This window comes from Myzus persicae, unplaced genomic scaffold (assembly GCF_001856785.1).
Source record: "Myzus persicae strain clone G006 unplaced genomic scaffold, MPER_G0061.0, whole genome shotgun sequence".
NCBI lineage: Eukaryota > Metazoa > Arthropoda > Insecta > Hemiptera > Aphididae > Myzus > Myzus persicae.
Window position 1 is genome coordinate 1,628,772 of NW_019103933.1, and position 21,268 is coordinate 1,650,039.

Below are 21,268 nucleotides of genomic sequence, written 5' to 3' on the forward strand. Positions count from 1 at the left end.
ATGTAATCTCTGCCGTGTCTACAACACTTCAGTACTACTAAGCTAGGCGAGCATAAGGCATTATTCGTATTACGCAGTTGGTACTTGGTACCGTTAAAAATCTTGGTTGAGCCATTATAGTCAATATCGTTTTAAATATTTAAATTAAAAATAGGTTGACGGTAGTAAAACATTTAAATATTTAAATTACAAATACATATTAACGGAAAGTTTACCATCTGTAGACTTTACTAGTTTTAAAAATCTGGACAGTTGACCAAGGCTCGTTGCGTCCCTCATTGCATTTCTTGTTCACCTCAATCTACCTTTATGATTATGATAGTCTCTTTAATAATAATTCTTCGTTGTACCTATACGGTCTCTAACTCTCTAATTTTGTATGTCATCCACTCTTTAATTATTACATCTTTTATTGGCCCAATAATCTTCCATAATATTTTTCTCTCTAGAATTAAGAAATTATTAGCATATGATTTCCTCAGTGTGCAAGTTTCAGACCTATACAATCTTTTTTTTGTACGAGTTTAAAATTCTTATACCATAACTATTCTAAGTTACTGTATAATAATTAGAATTTATAAATGCTAATACTTAATTTAAAATATTACCTAAACAAGAACCTAAAAAACATAATTTTTATTATTCAATCTTATCTGTTTAGAATTTACAATAAATTAAGTAAACTATTAAAATTATTCAATCATAAGCCATCAGATTATTTGTATACGTCATTACATTTATTAACAAGTAACAACTATAGGTACCTACTTATACTAATAATATTCTAAACCTATGTAGAAAAAGTGATTTATGTTATTGTTGATAATATTATTTAATTGTTACTTGACTTAAACAAAATCAAATTTCAATTTGCGAAATATATGAAATAATAACATAGAATATTGAATAATATTTTCTTACCTTCAAGTTAATTGTAGTGAGGGACAAGTGATTTTTAATAATGCAACATAAATTAATATTCTATAAGCATGGCAAAAAATATTGTTTTAACGACTTTTATAAAGAGTCGGCATAGGCAATAATCTTTCCTAAAACACGAAAGTCAAAAAAAATATTGACATTATATCTTATTCAGCCAATAACTGAGACTAAACACTCATATTTTCTAGGTATATGTTTTTATAATTTTTTTTTATCCATGAATAAATATGAAATCGATAAAATTCCTTGGATAACATTTATCTGTAACATGGAAAGATAATAATATGCATGTCCCGTCCAAATAATGCCCTATATCCCGGCACCTTCGGCTTTGGAATCCTGTCCCGTTTCATCAATAAATAATGTTTTACCCCAAATAACCTAACCTAACCGAACATAGACAAGTTTTGAATAGTACGACCAGCTGTACAGAGACGAATTAATAATTAAAGTAGGACATTTTTATATTCAATTCCTATAGTCACATGACTCACGTGTATAATAGGTTCGACAATTGAACACAAGATTCCCCTTAAGTGTTCCTACATCTAACAAGGTATGAAATATATGATTAACGTGAACACAAGTACTAGATGGGTATGTACATATCAGTATATCACCCCGTCCGAATAAGTAATTTGGGTTAAAAATTATTTTAAAAATAATAACCACATTAGTATAATACTGTCTTTTAATTTTCTAAATTCAACATTTAAGTACACCTAACTATAGTAACTAGTTAAACCTAACTAAAATGTGAGTAGGAAAGTAATAGCCTTAGCAACACAATTTAGTGCACATTCGTTATTTGAAACGTTTTTTAATAGGTATATGTAACCAGGCCGATTTCTTATGAATTAAGTTTACTCATCTGTTCATACATGCTAATAATAAAATTCTGGTAGAAACGTAGACACTATATTTGAATAGTACATTGCAGCCAGCTGTAGGGAACGAATTATTAAATAAAGAACGATACTTTTATTTTCAATTCCCAAAGTAAAATACATTTTTAATATATTATACAAGTACAACATGTTCCAAATTAGTCAAACCAAGTATTATATAATATATATTATAACCTGTATAAATAAAATTGGAAAATATAAACTTGTATAGTTGTATATTAGTTTTTTCTAATTTGTGTAGAAAAAAAATATTTTGTCCTGTCAAAAAACTTGAATATATTACAATGTTGTTTTTATAGTTGTTTTTAGTGGAAATTTAAGAAAAATTTGAGTGTGAATCCACAATAATTTATTATGAGTTTCTGAAGTTAAAATATAGACAAAATTCATCAAGTTCAGAAAAATTAGCAAATTATTTCGAGTTTGATATTCATCAATATTTTTCTTTGTATACATAAGTTTTGAAAATTGAATTTATAATATTATCAAATTGAAGAGTATATGTTGAATATTATAATATATTAATAGTATATACACTTGCTGTCATGACATAATCAGGTATCTATTTTATTTATCATACATTTTGCTGGCGTGAGATAATTATCCGTTTTGTTTTTAGCATATTAGGTACCAGCCTGCGTACCTATATGATACACATATTATACCATAATAACTTACACTCACTGCAAATTGTGTTGACCGTGAATGTTATTGCACTATAATTTTTATTCGTCAAGAAAATAAAAGTTGTTTTACCTCTTAAATGTACTTACTGTGAAATCTGCGATAAATGGTTCATCAAAAACGTACTTGTATATTTTTTTGGACGAAATAAACCAATACATCACTTCATCGCTATTATGATTTCACAATGGATTCCACTAAAAACTTCGATATCGGATTTGACAAATAATTACAAAATAGTATAAATGAACATAATAATGTTGAAAATATCAATAATATTATGGTTAAATGATTTTGTCGAAGAACTGTGTAACACCTCCACTGCCATTGCGCCAGTCGTTAATATTAAAATAAAATATTTTAATTAATTATTAAATTATAATAATTATCTAAAAAGATATCACAACGTCTACCTTTTTTTATCAAGTACCTATATTAGTGATAATATATAAGAAGTCAGAATATTATAGTTTATCGACAGTATTATGAAGTACTTTTCAAAACCGTAAAACTTGTACATTCTCGTTTTGATTTCACCCGCAACAAGATGTCTGTTGTAAACGTTTTGGTATTGTTGCTGTGCATAATCGTTATCAGTGAACGATGCGCATCTTTACACGATAAACATGATTTTTTAGACAATGTACATTCTCCAGCTGGCGCCATGAAAACTAAGGTATGTAATAAAAACTAATACACACTATATTGTGGGACAGTCATGGTAACTTAAACGTCAATAACTTGGAACTATCAACGACTCGAGTCTCAAATAAAAAAACATGTGGTCCTTAGAAGTTAGCATAACACTCGACGCATAATCTAAATTTCGTTATCTCAAAATACAAAATTAACATAACTCAACAACTCGAAATTTCACTGTCACAGATAAATTTGACATTTCAGGCCAAAGTAAATAATTTTATTTGTTTTACTCAATGCCTTTGTTTGTTGAAGTGTCTGCGTATGGTACATTACCTACGTAAATAATGACGTACACACGGACGAGGATGGGTTCGGGTGTTCTATTAATAAATCATGGCTTTCAAAAATGCTTTTTTATACCATAATAGGTATTTAAATATACTTCAATAACTTGACTATTTTTATTTATTTCGATAATTTAAACTAAATTTGTCCTCAACTCCCTTCAGGCTAAATGTACTGCGAATGTAATATATATATGCACCTATGTAATACTGGTATAAAAAAAAAATAATAATACTAATAGCTTAGTCGATATGTGACTGCTGTAGTAGCTATTATATTTCCTGAAAGTGTAAACAATTCTAACAACAGTCACGTTTAATGAACGTTTGGAAATAATATTCTATCTGTAGAACAATGGGTTTTGGGATCCTTTGGACCTGCCGAAAAGCTTCGACGCCCGGGCAAAATGGTACATGTGTCCGTCCATTGGACAGATATACGACCAAGGTAACTGCAAGTCAAGCTACGCTATTTCCGTGGCGTCAGCTGTAAGTGACCGGATCTGCATCCATTCAAATGGGACGATAAAACCAAAACTGTCGGCACAACAGATATTGTCCTGCTGCTACCTGTGCGGAGATGGCTGTTCGGGTGGCAGCCATTTTGAATCTTGGGACTTCTACAGAAGACACGGATTGGTTTCCGGGGGTGAATACGGTTCGGACGAGGTATAACAATTGTAACTTAGTAATTTTTTAGGAAACGTATTTAAGTATTACCAAACGCATGGTATTAGTAAATAGCTTATATTTTGGCATCAATAATAGGAAGATGCCATCAGTTTTTCACTGCTATTCGTCAGGTATGTATTTTTTCTTCTTGCAGGGATGTCAACCGTACACGATTGAACCGTGCCAGCATACGGAAACTGCAGTAGAAAACCCGTGCTCGAATAAAACATTTTTCACTCCAGAGTGCAAGGTTCAATGTTACAACCCCGATTATGGGACGAGATACGTGAAAGACAACCATAAAGGTGCACAATGTTTACATACAAATTATATTTTGTATACATCAATACAATTATTATTCTATATAAAACATAAAACATTCAAATTAGTTTTTGAAAATAAATTGTTGTGATACGCATTACACATCCGTGTTGACCTCTACCTCAATGCATCCAAGTGGAATGGGATTGTTTCAATTTTATCGTGACAAATTTCGAATTTTATCATAAAAGATGAACTGCCTCGAAAAGTTTTCGTGTAAAAAACTCTTCGTTATTCCAAAACTATAATTATAGCTGTCTATTATACTCGTGTACTGGTGTACTAGCTAAACTAGCTCCTGTTAAAATCTAAAAAAAACAATTTCAAATAAATAATAAAATATTGTACCTAATTAGTAAATATTATCATTTAATATTATATATGGTACGACCGTTTTCGATTGCAAGTTCACTAAGATATGGAGTGTAATTGTGTTACTCACAAGTAATCACAACTCACAACCACATGAGAGTAAAAATCAAAAATATCGCAAAATTATTGACATTTTTTAATGAGTTACGAATGTTAGTGTAATGAGACTTAGTTGTTTTGTACCTTTATTTGAATAGTAGAGTACTTACTACTTTTGTCCTTTTTTCTCACGATCAAAAACAGGAAACGGGTGGAACCTTTTTAAAACAATACTGCCACCCGGTCCCGTAACGTTTATTTACCAAAATAGTATTAATTATACATAAGAGGGCCCTCTAACCACCATGAAAAGCTAGCCATCGGCACACAGAGTAACACCACATTTACCCTATCCACCCACCTCTTGCCTACCTGTTGCGCTCTGCAGCCTCCTTCTGCCCGAGAATCGTCTCCACCATACTGCCAAACGCTAGGTCTCTGCCTTTCCGCCGACGCCGCAGTCTGCCGTCTTCTCGACATATCATCTGGGAGGAGCTCCTGCTCCGACCACAGAATGATATCAGGGACATCATCGGGTCGTAGTAGCTGACCGATGCATCCATGCCTACCCTCCGCCCAGAACGGACAATGGAACATCGTATACGTTCCACTGAGTCCTCCAGCTCCACATAGTGGTTGTATCGGGCATCAGCTGCCCCCTCTTTTTCCACAGGTAGAGCTGGAAGCATCCATGTCCCGACAGTGCTTGAGCCATGTGAAATGACATGTTTCCGAACCTCGAACCTTGAGTATACCTTTGTCCTATAGTATATTATAATACATTTTTACGTTGTATAGGAACGCAATATCGTATCCCGGGATATACAGCGATGAAAGAAATTTACGAAAACGGTCCAATAACGGCGTCATTTTACATGTATCAAGACTTTGTCAACTATCAATCGGGTATGGATGATTTTCATTTTTTGTCAGGAAATTTTAGACTTTAAGAATTAATCATTTTATTTATCATAACGATTATTATTTAAAGACATCTTCGTATTTAAAACACATGATACATGGCACAATCAGCCGGCTGAATGGGTAAACACCAAGTGTTTCCCTACACTATGCTATGGTCCATCGGATATACATGTTGATCAATAACTTTTTAACAACCATTATTTTTTTTTTTAATTGCATACAAATTCTGAGTTTTTGTTTGTTTAAGGCGTGTATGCATTCAACTCTGGAAAATACGTCACCACTCAAGCGGTGAAAATCCTAGGCTGGGGAGAAGAAAACGGCACGCCGTACTGGTTGGCAGCCAACTCGTTCAATACGTACTGGGGTGACAACGGATTCGTCAAAATTCTACGAGGCGCTAACGAATGTTATATAGAAGAATTTATGTACGCCGGATTACCGTTGTGATATAAATATCAGTTGACCGGATGCGATATTTACCTGACATTATTTTTCTTTTTGTAACAAAAAATTGCATTGTTATTTAATATAATCTAATATTATATTGTTAAATAAACATAAAATTAAAAATTAAATTTCTTATTTAAGAGTATTGTAAGCGGAGATTTGATATTTATGAATATCACAATATAAAATATAGGAATTTAGAGTGTTATATTTGATATTTCTAATTATGTTAGAAAGTTATAAGGTTACTGAAAAAATTATTGAATATTATTCCATGTTTTGATTTTCCAATTCACTTAATACTAGTTAGTATGACCTTAAAATATAAAAATGTGGATCTCAAGTAGACTTCACAAAAATTCAAATTATTTTATCAAAATCCTTGGCAGATCGTTAAAACGATTAGTAAATTCGACATAGAATAAGTCAAAATGCTAATACTACGATAACAATTTATACATAATAATATTATTATACAAATTATAGCCTTATAGATATTATTTACATTTTAATAGTTATTGTGAAATTAAAAGTATCGATGGCATGAGATTCGTGAAGTGGAAATAACTCATTGCATAACAACTAAAATACCTATACATCAATTTGTACATCGTTGATATTTTTTCTTTTCTTTTCTCAAGATGTTAAAATAAAATATTTTATTATTATTATCATTATTATTTTGTCAGGTAATACCGTATTGAACCTTGTAGTATCTTAAATTGTCGAAAATTGTACACAAATTATAAAACTAATGACTCATTTTAAAATGGCTTAATAATAATATAATAATTACTTTAGAATAAATTATTATTTATATTCATGATACCAATTGTGATACATTATATTATTGTAACTAAAAATATTTTTAATTTTCAAATTAAAATATTGTATTTCAATTTATAATAAATTGTATTCTTAAATATAAAATTAATTTTCTTAAGTTACGTTTTAAATTTTGACTTGAATTTGAATTTGAGCAACAGTATCAGCCGCAAACTTAAGTATAAATAACCTACTGAATTGTTGGTCCCGCTAAAATGTGCCATGTGTCCATGTTATATATAATACCTGGTTTAGTACAATTTTATACCATTGCATAATACAAACACGCATCTCCGTTTTTTCAACTAACCGTTAGACCCTTGTGTGAGTTAGTTGCTAAAATAGTTATAAAAAGGCCATGTTTTGAATTAAAAGGTTAATGTCAAAAATTAATTTGGGATAAAGTGCTTAACTAATTATATTTTAATATTTTCCATTAATTCCTGTCGGCTATAGACATTGTTTAGTGAACAATTTATAATATGAAAGTGGTGGACACTTTAATTAATAAAAGCTCCATGTTACAACTAATGGCAGTAAGTAACACCCAACAAGCTTGATGAATGATTAAAACAAGTCATCATTTGTTATGTCAATGTTTTATAAGTATTTTGAAAGCAGTCAGTTTTAGATATCAAATAAACTTCATTTTAAATTTTATAAAATTCAAATGTTTTGTAAAAATTATTTCAAGGCATTAAATTATTTTATAATAGCTTTAAAAATTAAAAATACATTTTTGGTACTTATACCTTATGATTTTATGAGTTATTTATTAAGATACTTAAGTGTATACACACAACGCATATTTATAGAGGCAATATTCTTGTACGAAATTGTTATGGCATGTACACACATAGTGTACAAGATAGAAAAATAAATAAATCAATATGACAATATGGATGGGCGTATAGTGAATCTCTCTCAAAGATATTTTATATCAACGTACTCTATAATAAGTAAAGAATAATAATATGCACTTAACAGTTCTATCCTCAAATGAATTTACAACTATCTTTGAATGTTGATTGTTGAATTTAAATCAATTTTCATTTATTATTCGGCTCACGTCTACTTGTTTTATTGCCCTCATTATTCTTTTTACTTTTATTTTTTATTTAGCTCTCTTTTTAAAATTATGTTTTGCCACTCACAAACAACAGTTACACAGTTACATTTCAAGGTCATAGTAATCGCACATAGTTTTAATGTACGAAAATAATATTAAATGTAATATTTGGACAACAGATAAATGTTGAGAAGATAGATTATATTATAATGGAAACTCGTTGAAGTACTTGATTTTATTTAATCACTCTGTCCTTAAACAAACATTTTTGAGTTTCAAAAAATAATGTAGGTATATGTACGTAAACAACTCTTCTTCTCTCAATACGACATTACTCTCTCACAAGTTAACGACTGTCCAAACTCAAAAACGTAATCTAAAAACCGCGATTTAAATCCGAAATTATACTCACGCGATCAGTTCTTCGAGTAAATCGACTACACACGTTACCACATAACTTTAACTAAAAGTTTTTGACAGTCAATACATTCGTGGTAACGCCAATATTAAAGGTCAGCTCGCACTTAAATGTCGACAATAGACAAAAACACATAGCGAGATTCGACGGATTCAATACGATAATTAATTAACACCCAACAACTTAATATTAAATATTATAAAGTAGGCTGCAGGTTCCCACCTAGTAACACGTCGCACACCACAATGAAAATCGTCTTGCTATTCGTATCCAGTGTTTGGGTAATGTGTGAGGCTAATAATTACAAATTGCATAACATCGTCAAACACGTCAACAGCGCAAACGTGACATGGCAGGTAAGAATATCACATAGGAGTTTACATTACACATATGATATGAAAGTTTAACGATGAAAATGATATCCTGCACATTTTTAGTTGTTCTATGAAACCAAATGTGGGTGTACGAAATCCAACAAGATTTTCCAAATTTCATACCCATGCAAATATTTTTATTTTTAATGAAAAATCGTCAAATATAGGTATTATACTAGACAACAACCATAGTATAATAGTTATATTGAAAACTCTAAAAGGTTTCGTCCAGTTTTGGGCTTAAAAACTTTACGATTAACTAGATATGTAGGTACCAAAATAGTTCTTATGTCATTCGCATAAAAAACACGATGTGTTGACAACAACAAAATTTGGAAAAATTTAGCTGACTTTAAAATTATACACTGACCGTGTGCATTCTCGTGGGTATATTAGGAGTTTAACTGCGATACCTATCGCTATTCGTTCGACATTATTTTCAAATTATGCTACTGGGCGACTACATATTCAAATACGTCGTAATTTCATTATTTCTTTCAGGCCGGAATAAACAGTTTTCATACGAACGACCACAAGAAGTTGGTGGGAACTTTTTATCATCCCGAGTGGATCGGTCTGGAGAACGATATGTCTGATGGCGGTGCAGTCAATGGTGGCGATTGTGACAACGACGGCGAATACGATGGTGGTGATGCAAACGAAACACCCGAAAGTTTCGATGCCCGTTACCATTGGTTCGATTGCATTTCCATCTCACACATCTGGAATCAAGGCAACTGTGCAGCCGATTGGGTAGGTAACAAAAACTCGTTCATCTATATCGATATAAGTATACTCTACGTAGATAGGTGTTCACGGAAACGGCACAACGTGGTGGGTGGAAATTTCAAGTGGGTAATAATTTGTGGTGGCATTTTGATCATAGATAGATAAGGACATATTATTATTATAATACCTATCGCGCTGGGTGCCGAAATACCTAAAGCCTAAGGCCCTAGATGTGAATGATATCGTCTTAGAGATCGTCTATATATAGATGGTACTATATGACTACCAACTAGTATAAACCCAATACTTTCCAGTTCTTTGAACTTATTGTTACCGGAGATTTTCTGTTCTGACAAATTGTTTCCCATAGATCTCCGAAAAATTAATTTCATTCGAAATGTAGGTACCCGCTCGTCTTACTACCACTGAGATCTGACGAGATACAATTTGTGATTTGCCATTTGCCACCGTGGAAACAACACTCTCGTGGATTTATCAAAATATACCCACCCTTTTTATACGCAGGAACTGTACCACGAATCATTATTTAGGTTATGATATGGATTATAACTCAGTCGCGATCACTCGAACTTACTCAAATGAATAATATCTGATATCACAAATCTGAATATCTGAAAACATACACTCGATAATAATGTATAATATTTCAAGTATTTCTAAAAAAAAAATTTTTTAAATAAGCAACATTCCGAAACAAAAAATATCATAGACAGGTACAAGTACCAATTAAAGATAAATTGTATATGAGGCATCTAACTGCTACATAATAATAATATAATAAAGTATATAGTTAATTCAACTTATATTGTTATCAGTTATATACTAGGCGTATATTATTTTTTTCCATTTGATATAAAATAAATTATAAAATAAACTTTACACTTAATAAAAAGGTACCTAATTAAAGATAAACAGCAAATATGATTATTACACAGAACATATTGTCCACATTCGTAGCTTGTAAATTAATTTACTATACATTTATTGGAATATCTTACAAAATTTTAAATTATTAACTAGAATTTATAAGAGTAATATATTGACTGTCTAAATCTGGTTGTATTTAAAAGTCTAATATTTTTAATGGTTCTAATACGTATTGAATTATGAATTCATTAATCATTTTTCGAGTTTTTCGACTGAGCCAACAATTTTTTATCGAAAGTCATTTTAAAAAAAACTTATAAAAATAAGAAATTTCTTATGTCTATAAATAGCTCAAAAAGAGTCAAAATATTTTTTAAATGTTGAGGAGTATAAGAAATGTTTTTATAAACAGTCGGTGATAATTTCAAATATCTACGATTATTTTTTTTTAGAAATACACCAATAACCAATGTTTTGTCAAAAACTGGCTCAAAAAAAGTTGGCAAAAATTAGCATTTTTGAATGGAAATCACGCGTATAACACCAAATAACGCCGTAGTTACCTTCTGTATTATTCGAAGTTATACACAATTTCCTTTCAAAAATGCTAGTTTACTTTTTTTAATTGAATGAAAATAATTTGTACCTACTTGCATTTCTGGTTTGATTGTGTCTGTTAGTTAATAGGCGATAGCACAATAAAATAGCTTTAAAATAAAATAAAATTAAGATAATAAGTTGAAAAGTTCTAGGGCACATCAGCAAATGTGCGGTAAGTTCGATTTTGTTTAAAAAAATTGAATCGCCCATGACCAAAAACTAAAATATTACAAAACCTATTTATAGAAGTTTTTTCATACCTATACCATTGCATGTATGACCCCGGTCGTTCACTTCTTCCCAGAACACATTGTATAATATACTATATAATTATAGTAAGATAATACTAATTATAGTAGGTATTTCGGACTTCAGTATTTGTTTTCTGAACGACAAACTTTATATTCCTTAGGACATATTTTAATTGTTTTCACCGCAAACCAATAAGTAGTGTCACACCATCACGGTTAACGGTAATGAATAGCAAATTCAATATTGAGAATACGTAATTGACAGTGATTTAACCTCACCACTTAACCACTATATTAGGTAGGTACAATATTTAAATTTAATTTGTAAAAACTCTTATCCATTCAGGCGATTTCTGTGACTTCGGCGATGAACGATCGCATATGTATCGCATCCAATGGTAGCATTACTGCCCTTTATTCGCCACAAAAACTAGTTTCCTGTTGCGAAGACTGTGGTAACGGATGCAGCGGAGGATATACTGCAGCCGCTTGGAGATATATACTAAAAAAAGGAATCGTTACTGGTGGCGACTACGGAAGTAACGAGGTAAGTATACTAAATACTTATAAGCTTATTATAATATAATATTTATATCTGTTAGACGCGCAAATTAATTCTTCGTTTGTAACGATTTTGGAACCTGCAGTTTATTTAGAATTCACTAATAAAATTTCCTAGGTGAAACCTAATATTTGAAATAATAAAGTTGGGATTTTGGTATATTTTCTCCCCCCCCCTCCTACAATAGTATTGAATAGCTGATGCAGAAGTCTACTCATGGGCTTCCTGCTCCATAGTTCGCTGCCGAGACCTTGGTGTGCCCAGATCAGCGGTGGTGGACAATGGACAAGAGAGGAGAAAGAAGAGCAAGTGCAGATGAGCAGAAGCAGATTTCTAAATCGACTATTAAATACTACTCTCCCTTCACTCTTTAACAAAATAGTGGTGTATAAAAACACTGACCATTAAAAATATTCATAATTTTAAGACATGGAAATTCAAAAAGTAGCAGCTTTTGAGACGAGGAAAGTCTCTCATAAATTTTGTAATAAATAATATTTATTAGTTTATCGGTATTTTTTTAATAAGTACATTTTAGCAAATATTTTTAAATCATTTGTTAAATGATATTCTACTACTTAAGCTAAAAAGCATATTAAAATCATGGGTACCTATTATTTTATGGTAAGGCACTAAGGCCGTAAGGGATACATTTGATTAAATGGCACTCGTCAAAAATCAAAACAATGTTTTGAACCAGGACCGCCTACAGCGGTCATAATATGATGACTAATAATCATACAAAATGTCTCCTTATCTTCACTAAAATATTAATATAGGGCTGTCAACCATGGCTCGTGCAGCCATGCAACGCATCCACGACGGCCGCCGATCCAAGTTCAGTACTCGGTCCCCACGGCATGTGCGGTGGCGGTCCGACGACCACTCCGAAATGCGATCTGAGCTGTTACAACCCACGGCACAAGGGCAAATACTTAAACGAAATCATCAAAGGTTCGAGAGACGATTAGATAAGATAATTATCGCGCATATTATTTACTATAATGTACAATTGTGCATATTTTGTTGTTCGAGACAGCCAAGAAAGTTTTTACGTTCGACGGGTGTTCAGCGAGGAAAAACCTGAGAAAACACGGTCCATACGTAGTCACGATGCGAGTTTACGAAGATTTTCTAGCTTACAAATCTGGTATAAATTGAAAATGAAATACTACAATAGTGAATATAATATACCTATAGGTATATTATATTAAGCGCGTATTACGTAATGTACTTACAACCTAATGTATTACAACTTTTAATAGTGAAGATGTATAGTATAGGTACCTATTTATTACCAATATTACTATTTAGGTATACAAATATAATATTTTCTTATGTTTCAATATTTCGTTTACAGCTCACATTTTACATTCTAACTCGGTTAAAAAAATAATGTACCTATGGCTAGGTACCATTTAGGCATCTACCTACCTGGGTATATATGATTAGGCAGATTTCAGAATCCAGGTAAGTTCTGCAATTCTGCATACTATAATATCCCCAATGGCTGAAAACCTAATGATTTTATTATTTATTCCCAACCCTGCAGTCGGCGGGTAGGTATCTAAAGAGTGCCTAAAGAGTAGGTACTTACCTAATAAGTACCTAGTGAGTAATGAGTAATAACTAACTACCAATAGGCAATAATTAAATCAGGAAGGTACCTAATACGCAATAATTATACCAAGTAGGTACCTAATAGCCAATAGGGTATATTAGGTTGTAAGTATTATTAGAATGTTAGGAGGTTAATCTAGTTTTATTTTTAAAACAGGTGTTTATCATCATGTCACCGGTGATTATTTGGGGCTGTTGTCAGTTCGGATGATCGGATGGGGTTTGGAAGGAGGACAAGCGTACTGGTTGTTAGCTAATTCATGGGGAACTTCTTGGGGTGACAAAGGATTTTTTAAAATAAGACGCTTCGTAAACGAATGTTGGATTGAGAATTTCAGATACGCCGGATTACCAAAATTGTGATGTACCTTCCTCGTTAATTAAATTAAATAAGTATTATAATAGTTAGCTACTGGCTAATAATACTGAAACACTGAATATGTCATCTATTAACCTAATAAATAATGATTTACCGACACTCAATATATTTTTTAGGTGAATACACAATACCTACGTAACAATGAAATACAGGACATTTTTAATGCTTTTTTTTTTAAATTATTATTATTACAATACATTAGAAATACATTAGAAAACCTAATAAATATAGAATGTCATAAACGCCTATTAATAGAAGTAACATTCCTGATTATTAAATACCTAGGTAGGTACCTATATGCAAATGTAATGAACATTATAATTATAAACGACAGAAGTATCTTTTTTGTCAATTGTACTTAAAATCTACTGTTCTCCATAATATAATTCTGTTGTACACCTGATTAATTAATAATTATATGTAACTAAAAATTTGTTGATCCTTCAGCTGCCTAGAAATTGCAATTCAGAGCTTTTGACTACATAATTTTGAAATATTAATATATTATGTTTCTTTATAAATACAGATAAGAAATTTTTTTTTTATTGAAATTTTGCTATGAAATACCTTTTCAAAAAAAAAAAAAAAATATTATTTCAATTCCAACTCACCAAGTGAATAACAAGTCCATTGCAAGGTAATTTGCATTACTCTTATAAAAAAATGTATATGTAAAGTTTGATGTTAATTTGAATAACTTAATAGGTACAAAAATAATAATTGTAATAGCAATTTATTTATCTTGATTCTTTAGTTTTGATATATTATTTCCAAATACTAAATAAAAGCATTGTATAATTAAACCACTTTGGTATTTATTATAATAATGAACATTATTTAAATTACTTCATATTTTATATTGTCAGATGACAGATAGCGCTGAATACATAATATTATAAAACAAAAAAATGTATGTACATTGACAAAGTAATAATAATAATATCAGTGACAAATAAAAGCAATTAAAATTATTATATTTAAATAATAATATAGAGGTGATACTAGTATATTTTTATACCACATGAGTAAAAAATTATTGCACCCCATTTAACAATACCTATATAAAAATTAACTTATCATTAGTTTTAATACCTGTTAAGTCAGTAATTACACTGCAAAATTATGAAAATATAGATACTATGTTTAAGAGATATACAACTGAAGTAGTATTCTCATTTTAACTGTATTGTAAGCTATGTTTACGGTTAACTAATATTGTAATGTATTTAGAGTAAAAAATATATAAGTACAAGTATTCACATTATATAATGTATTGTAATGATTTCAGTAATGTGTTGGTTAATTATTATTGTGAAAATTTAATATTACGCTGTTAAATTCAAATTAAATATTATGAGTATATTTTTTGGAACCACTACAGCGAGACATTGCAAGTATCTAAGTTCAAAATTATCTACATTGATTGTTGTAGATACCTACTGGCATTATTGCATTAATATTATTAACTTGAAGTTCGTGTTATTTTTGTATGATGTACAGAAACTTCAAAAACAATCTAGTACCGCTAATAGACTACTTCCTCCAGTTGTTTGTTTTCGGGAGGTTAATAACAAAAAATTAAACTGATACGGCACATTGTTTATCATATAACCTATATTATGAGTGTTAAAACAATAAATGTCAAGAAAAAATTTGAAACTGCAGAAGAAAAAAAGCATACTTAACATTAAATATGAATAAACCTTATTCTATGGTGTGAATTTATGTTTGGTTATTCAGCAGTACAAGGTAGAGCAAGCTAACCATTTTTTTAACTCCTTTAGTTCAGTTAATATAGAAAAATTTAATTTAAATTTAAATTTAAAAGTTACTTTTCTTTTTTTAAAACTTAAGTTACAACTTAACTAGAAAATAAATAAAACTTGAGTTGATTAAAAATCAGTTACTTTTTTATCATATAGGTACAATTAAAAATTAGACCTTTTTTTAAAGCTCACAAATAATGAAGTAATTTAATAGAGGTCTTATGATTTTAAATAAGGTCCATAACTATACTAAATTATAATTACCAAATTAATTATTAGAATATATATAACTATATTTAGTCAATTATCAACACTTATTATAATATCAAATATTATTCAATTCGGTTGTAATTCTATCTTCTATGAATTAATAAAAATATAATGAGTAATAATATAGCTGTTAATAATTTATCATATACATTAATGAGTATACAAATGTATATGGGAATATGGGATACTGAGTAAATAGTTATATTTCTCTTTTCTCTCACCCCTATCATTTTTCTGTTTATAATATAGTATAACATTCTCTGTGAAAATGCAATAATAAATACCATAATTATAAATTATTATTTATTACTTATTATATTATTTATAAATAATATTTGATACTTCCAATTATTATAATTTTTTTTTTTATAAAATTAACTTTTACAAAATGAACTATATTATAAATCTGTGGCTTTAGGAAAAATTAAATAACGTGACAATAATTTAACTGACACATAAGTTTACTTTGAAAAAAAAGTATGTAAATTATGTAACTTGGTTAAAAAAACTTTAAGTTTTTAACTCGTTAATGCACAGTTTTACAAATAGAGTATTTAACCATTCAAATGATTATAAAATATTGTATACTTATATTAAGTACAAATTTCAAACAAACATAGTACACCAAACACCATTACGGTGACCATGACATTGAAGTACACTGGCATCAATTTAATAACAGAGATACTTTCCCCTGTTTTGCTTAAAGATAAATAATGGCATATCGGTAACTGGCATTGGTTTTTTACAAGATTTTATAGATACACAAGTGAGATTTGGAAAATCCAAATTATTTTCCCATTTGTATTATTTATAAGTTATAACCGTAGTTATAAACTTATACAATAACCAGACATTTCAATTGTGCAAATCAACCAGAAATTGTAAAAAAAAAATATATATATTATACAGAGTAGATATTAAATATTTTCACTTTAGAATATTATTTACATTTTATTTTTAATATATTACAATAATTTATACTTACTTTGTTTAATATATTTTATACACATTTGATTATCTACAAAAGGAATTTTTTAAATCATCATATAAAAAAATAATAACAACAGGTGTTTATTTGTTCTTCAATTGACTGCATATCCACTCCAGACCTTGATACAATCTGCAAGATAAATAGTATCAACATTTTTTTTTCAAAGTTATACTACAATTATCAACACAATCACCTACCCTTCACCAGTCAATGCACAACAAGCTTGGATATGCCACTGTTGTTTCTTAATGGAAGTCAGGTTTAAATGTTTACTGATCTCTGCAGCGGTTAATGCACCTTTCATGTCTTGTTTGTTGGCATAAACAAGAACGGCAGCTGAAGATAGTTCTTCATTGTTCAACACCTTATAAAGTTCTTCACGACTCAAATCCAGACGACTGCGATCTGTTGAGTCGATGACCACAATGACAAACTGAAACACACATACAAGCAATAAATTAAAAATTTCAACACAGTTGATATAAATGTACGAGTATTTTATCTCGATATTTTCCATAAATAAATCATAGACGTATCATAAGCAATTTAGATTTTCATGTCATAAAATACATTTATCATACACCCTAAAACATGCTGACTGGTAGAAATTGCTTCAATTTTACCTTTTATTACAAATAGTGCGAGTTAACATGTAATTATTAGGCTACTTAATATAAAAACATTAATGCATAGGTTCCTACTGAATTCTAATTTAAATATAAAATATTATGTAGTAAGGAATAGGTACAAGTTTTTTTTCGACACTTCCTGAATTGAATATAAAATAAATGAAGGTCAAATGCTTAGCTTCTAAACATTAATTTAATCACTCTTGATCCCTTATTCATTATTTATAAAATATATGTATGGCCAAATATAATTGGTAATCAGTATTTAATCACACATCATTTATTAATTGATTAAATATAACAATTATTAAATAATACTTAGAACAACCACACATAAACAAAAAATGTCATCCACTACTAGCCAGGATATTGTGATGTTGCATATTATGTTAACAATACATAACACAATATATTCCAGCCAGCAACCAAACATAGTGGATACCAATTTTCCTATATGATTATATTTCCTTATTGACTATTTAGAAAATGATAAATAATTGTACAAACATTTATTTTACCAAATTTGAAATATCTATGAATAATAATATAGCTAAAATACATATTTTATTAAAATTGATTACAGTACCTACCAAACGGCAAACCTTAAATGATTTTATTTTTACAAAAGCTTTTTTGATGTAGGTACTTTAGTAAGTAGTTAAGTACTAAGTATACAGGTACTAAAAATAAGTCCAGAAATTTCAGTTATTTTCTAACACAAGTGTAGGTAGCATTAGGATTAAGCATAATAAATAAATATTAAAATAGAATAACACAAATATTTGCAATTTCAGGTTTTATTTCATTCCCATGAAACTATATTCTTAGTTTAGTAAATAAAACTGAAATGTCTATAGGTAACTACTCTTCATAATCTTGCTGAGCTAAACACTTCACATCTTTTTTTAGAAAGGTTCTATTAATGAATAGATTTCTTTAATACCTATTTCAGCAAAACTACTTTACTTTATGGGAAACATGATTATGGTTTTGTAATTACAATGGAAATTTAATATTATGAACACCTATTCAAATATTTAAGTACATATTATTAAAATGATTTCAAGATTGAAAATGGAGTTTGCGGATTAATGCATACCTCAGTGTTGCAGTAGTAGGTGGACCAAGCGGCTCTAAGGGACTGCTGTCCACCCAGATCCCACATTATGAAATGTATGTTATTCCATATCACTTCTTCAACGTTTGAGCCAATAGTCGGTGAAGTATGTACGACTTCGTTCATTAGGAACTGATACAATATGGTAGTTTTGCCCGCATTGTCCAGGCCAATTATGACGATTTTGTGCTCTGCAACAACACAGAACCATACAATTATGAAAGCAGAAATGACACATGAATCAACCGCCATGTGGCAGCAGCATTTAAAAACAAACATTTACCTTCGGTGCCGAAGTAACTCCATATTTTTGAAAACAGGAGGCCCATGGTAACCGTGTGCAAGACGAATTGATGGGGGTGCTGCGAACAAAACGTCACAAGCGCGAAAAATTAATAAAAATCAGACACGCATTGACAACATGGGGCTGCCGATTGAGACATACTACATTAGACAACTGCTGGACTACATGGACAGAGTACAGAGGCAATCAAAGTACGCCTCGATTTCGGAACTGTTCCCACGCTGTACTATATAAGCCACACATCGCTCTACTTCGGTGATAAGCAGATTATGTACAATGGTACCTACCTAGACACTCACCGATCTCCGGCCGCAGACCACAGAAGGTACGTGTTTTGGAGAACTGTTGAACTCGCCTCGACGTTCGGGTCCACAACGAAAACTCGCAAACGACGATACAGCGCGTGCTACGATTTCACTGCACTGGTGAGAGCGAAACGACAACTGTCACTGCTGTGAATGATTGTAATATTTGAAATAATATTATTATCCGACGTCGTGTACTCGCTGACGGAATACGCACACGCACGGCGGTCGCGTAAAATATCGTACCGCAGCGGGTGTCGGATTTCAGCTGGTCGCGACGCACGTTCGGCACCTCCAAGGTACGGAGGTCATAGCTGCCGCTGCTGTTGCTTCTGCCGCCGTCGGTGCCGCCGCAGCACTAATTTTCACGGCCGTCGTTTGGGCTGCAGGCGGTGCAGTGCGCGACCACATCTATATGACGTTAATAATAATTAATAATAATGAGAATTGAGTAAGCGAACGACCGACCGACCGACAGACTGAGTACTGACCGACTGACCGACTGAGACTGACGGATGAGAGCGAACTGCCGGACAACACTAACAAACGGCAGGACGGCAGGGGCATACGGCACGACTGGACGCCCGGACGCGATCGCGGTGACGCGTTTTCACACTTTCACACGACAGTAGGGAAAATACAATAGGTACCTATTGCAACAATTATTATATTTTATTATTTAAGGCTGCGACATGTTAATTGTTAATAATAATTAATAATATGCATCAATAACAACAACAACAATAACAACACGGAACACACATTCGCGGTTTATACCAACATACCACTAAAGTTAGGAAACAGGTCGCGAAGCCTACAGTGATAACCTTTGCACGCCACTGCACGGATTCAGCTGCTGCTGCAGCAAACGCGCCTGTACGCCACTGTGCGTGGTTAATCGCTGGTGTTTGGAACTTAGAAGTGAAAGTTGTGTTGGTGGGGCGATTAATGGGAGCATAGTACAGAAAGACTATTAATTCTTTGTTCGACTACGTGCGTTATCGCTACGGCCTCCTACCAGCCTGCTCGTCTTCCACATCTAAATAGATAACAGTATAAATTTATTATTACCTTCTTATCTATCTCAATTTACTACCACTGATAACGTGCGTGGTGCAATCGCGCTAATTTTGATGCACAGAATAGATCAAATCAGACGTAATAAAATATATTATACAATTATATAAGTATACCTCATTCATTTATATTGATTACTTTAGTTCCTAGGTTTCTACTTGCTAATAGGTATTAGGTACCTATTATATAGTTATTACTTGTAATATTATTCTTTATTCTCATACAAGTGTTCAAGTGTTAATAGTTATGTAGGTAGGTGCTCAATATCAATTATTAGGTATAGGAATATAGTAGGTAGGTAGCTGTTATATTTATTGTTGGATGAAAAATAAAATATTATTTTTGTTACTACCTAGGTAGTCACCAAGACAATAACTTGGTACATAATACGTCACTTCCTGCACGTGTTCCTTTGCTTATTAGATAGGTTGTTATAATTATAACAGGGTACTAAGTAGGCACATTATAGTACAAATAGTACAAAATATGCACAATACGATTATTAATAAATATAGGTAGGTGGATGTTACATAATTTTTTTTTTATAAATACCAACTATTAAAATAGTTAGTATACTGTTACTTGATAGTAGCCAATAAGTATCTACCAACTAGTGGTAGCAGTGGATTTTAGGTCACCCTTTGATTTTTTTAATATGCGAATGGATATATAAAATGAATACAATTCAAAAAACATTTAGATATACTTATTGTATAACTTGTTAATGTAACCCCTCCCATTCAAAATATCTGTGTGACTGTATACGCCAATGAGTGGTAAACTGTTATATTAT

The 21,268-nt window shown here is 31.0% G+C and overlaps 2 protein-coding genes across 9 annotated transcripts; one reads left to right on the forward strand and one right to left on the reverse strand.

Annotated features, from left to right (window-relative positions):
* Positions 1-2,999: 2,999 nt before the first annotated feature.
* On the forward strand, positions 3,000-14,350 carry LOC111036560. Its single transcript, XM_022318623.1, has 11 exons — positions 3,000-3,210; positions 3,872-4,189; positions 4,347-4,497; positions 5,723-5,830; positions 6,096-6,295; positions 8,781-8,966; positions 9,486-9,737; positions 11,799-11,999; positions 12,794-12,968; positions 13,054-13,164; positions 13,792-14,350. Exons 1-11 carry the CDS (start codon positions 3,082-3,084, stop codon positions 13,995-13,997), a joined length of 2,037 nt encoding a protein of 678 aa, XP_022174315.1. The 5' UTR covers positions 3,000-3,081; the 3' UTR covers positions 13,998-14,350.
* A 2,740-nt stretch (positions 14,351-17,090) lies between these two features.
* LOC111036537 (ADP-ribosylation factor-like protein 5A) lies at positions 17,091-20,359 on the reverse strand. 8 transcript variants are annotated; one of them, XM_022318584.1, is made up of 6 exons: positions 20,184-20,358; positions 19,381-20,048; positions 19,073-19,151; positions 18,772-18,980; positions 17,241-17,476; positions 17,091-17,172 (listed from the first exon to the last, which is right to left on the reverse strand). In XM_022318584.1, the coding sequence occupies exons 3-6, from the start codon at positions 19,116-19,118 to the stop codon at positions 17,124-17,126; spliced, it is 540 nt and encodes a 179-aa protein (XP_022174276.1). In that variant the 5' UTR covers positions 19,119-19,151; positions 19,381-20,048; positions 20,184-20,358; the 3' UTR covers positions 17,091-17,123. The 8 variants fall into 8 exon arrangements, with proteins under 8 accessions (XP_022174276.1, XP_022174278.1, XP_022174277.1 ...); XM_022318586.1 differs by having other exon boundaries at positions 19,381-19,809; positions 19,890-20,358; XM_022318585.1 differs by having other exon boundaries at positions 19,381-19,809; positions 19,871-20,358.
* Between the last annotated feature and the right edge of the window lie 909 nt (positions 20,360-21,268).

Excerpts from the sequence above, each read along its gene's own strand:
- LOC111036560 (XM_022318623.1), top strand. The coding sequence starts at position 3,082 with ATGTCTGTTGTAAACGTTTTGGTATTGTTGCTGTGCATAATCGTTATC. Across the intron at positions 4,498-5,722 it reads CGTGAAAGACAACCATAAAG|GAACGCAATATCGTATCCCG; the intron begins GTGCACAATGTT and ends TACGTTGTATAG. Across the intron at positions 6,296-8,780 it reads TGTACGCCGGATTACCGTTG|AACACCCAACAACTTAATAT; the intron begins TGATATAAATAT and ends CGATAATTAATT.
- LOC111036537 (XM_022318589.1), bottom strand. The coding sequence starts at position 19,118 with ATGGGCCTCCTGTTTTCAAAAATATGGAGTTACTTCGGCACCGAAG. Across the intron at positions 18,981-19,072 it reads GAGTTACTTCGGCACCGAAG|AGCACAAAATCGTCATAATT; the intron begins GTAAATGTTTGT and ends GTGTTGTTGCAG. Across the intron at positions 17,477-18,771 it reads CCTACTACTGCAACACTGAG|TTTGTCATTGTGGTCATCGA; the intron begins GTATGCATTAAT and ends TGTGTGTTTCAG.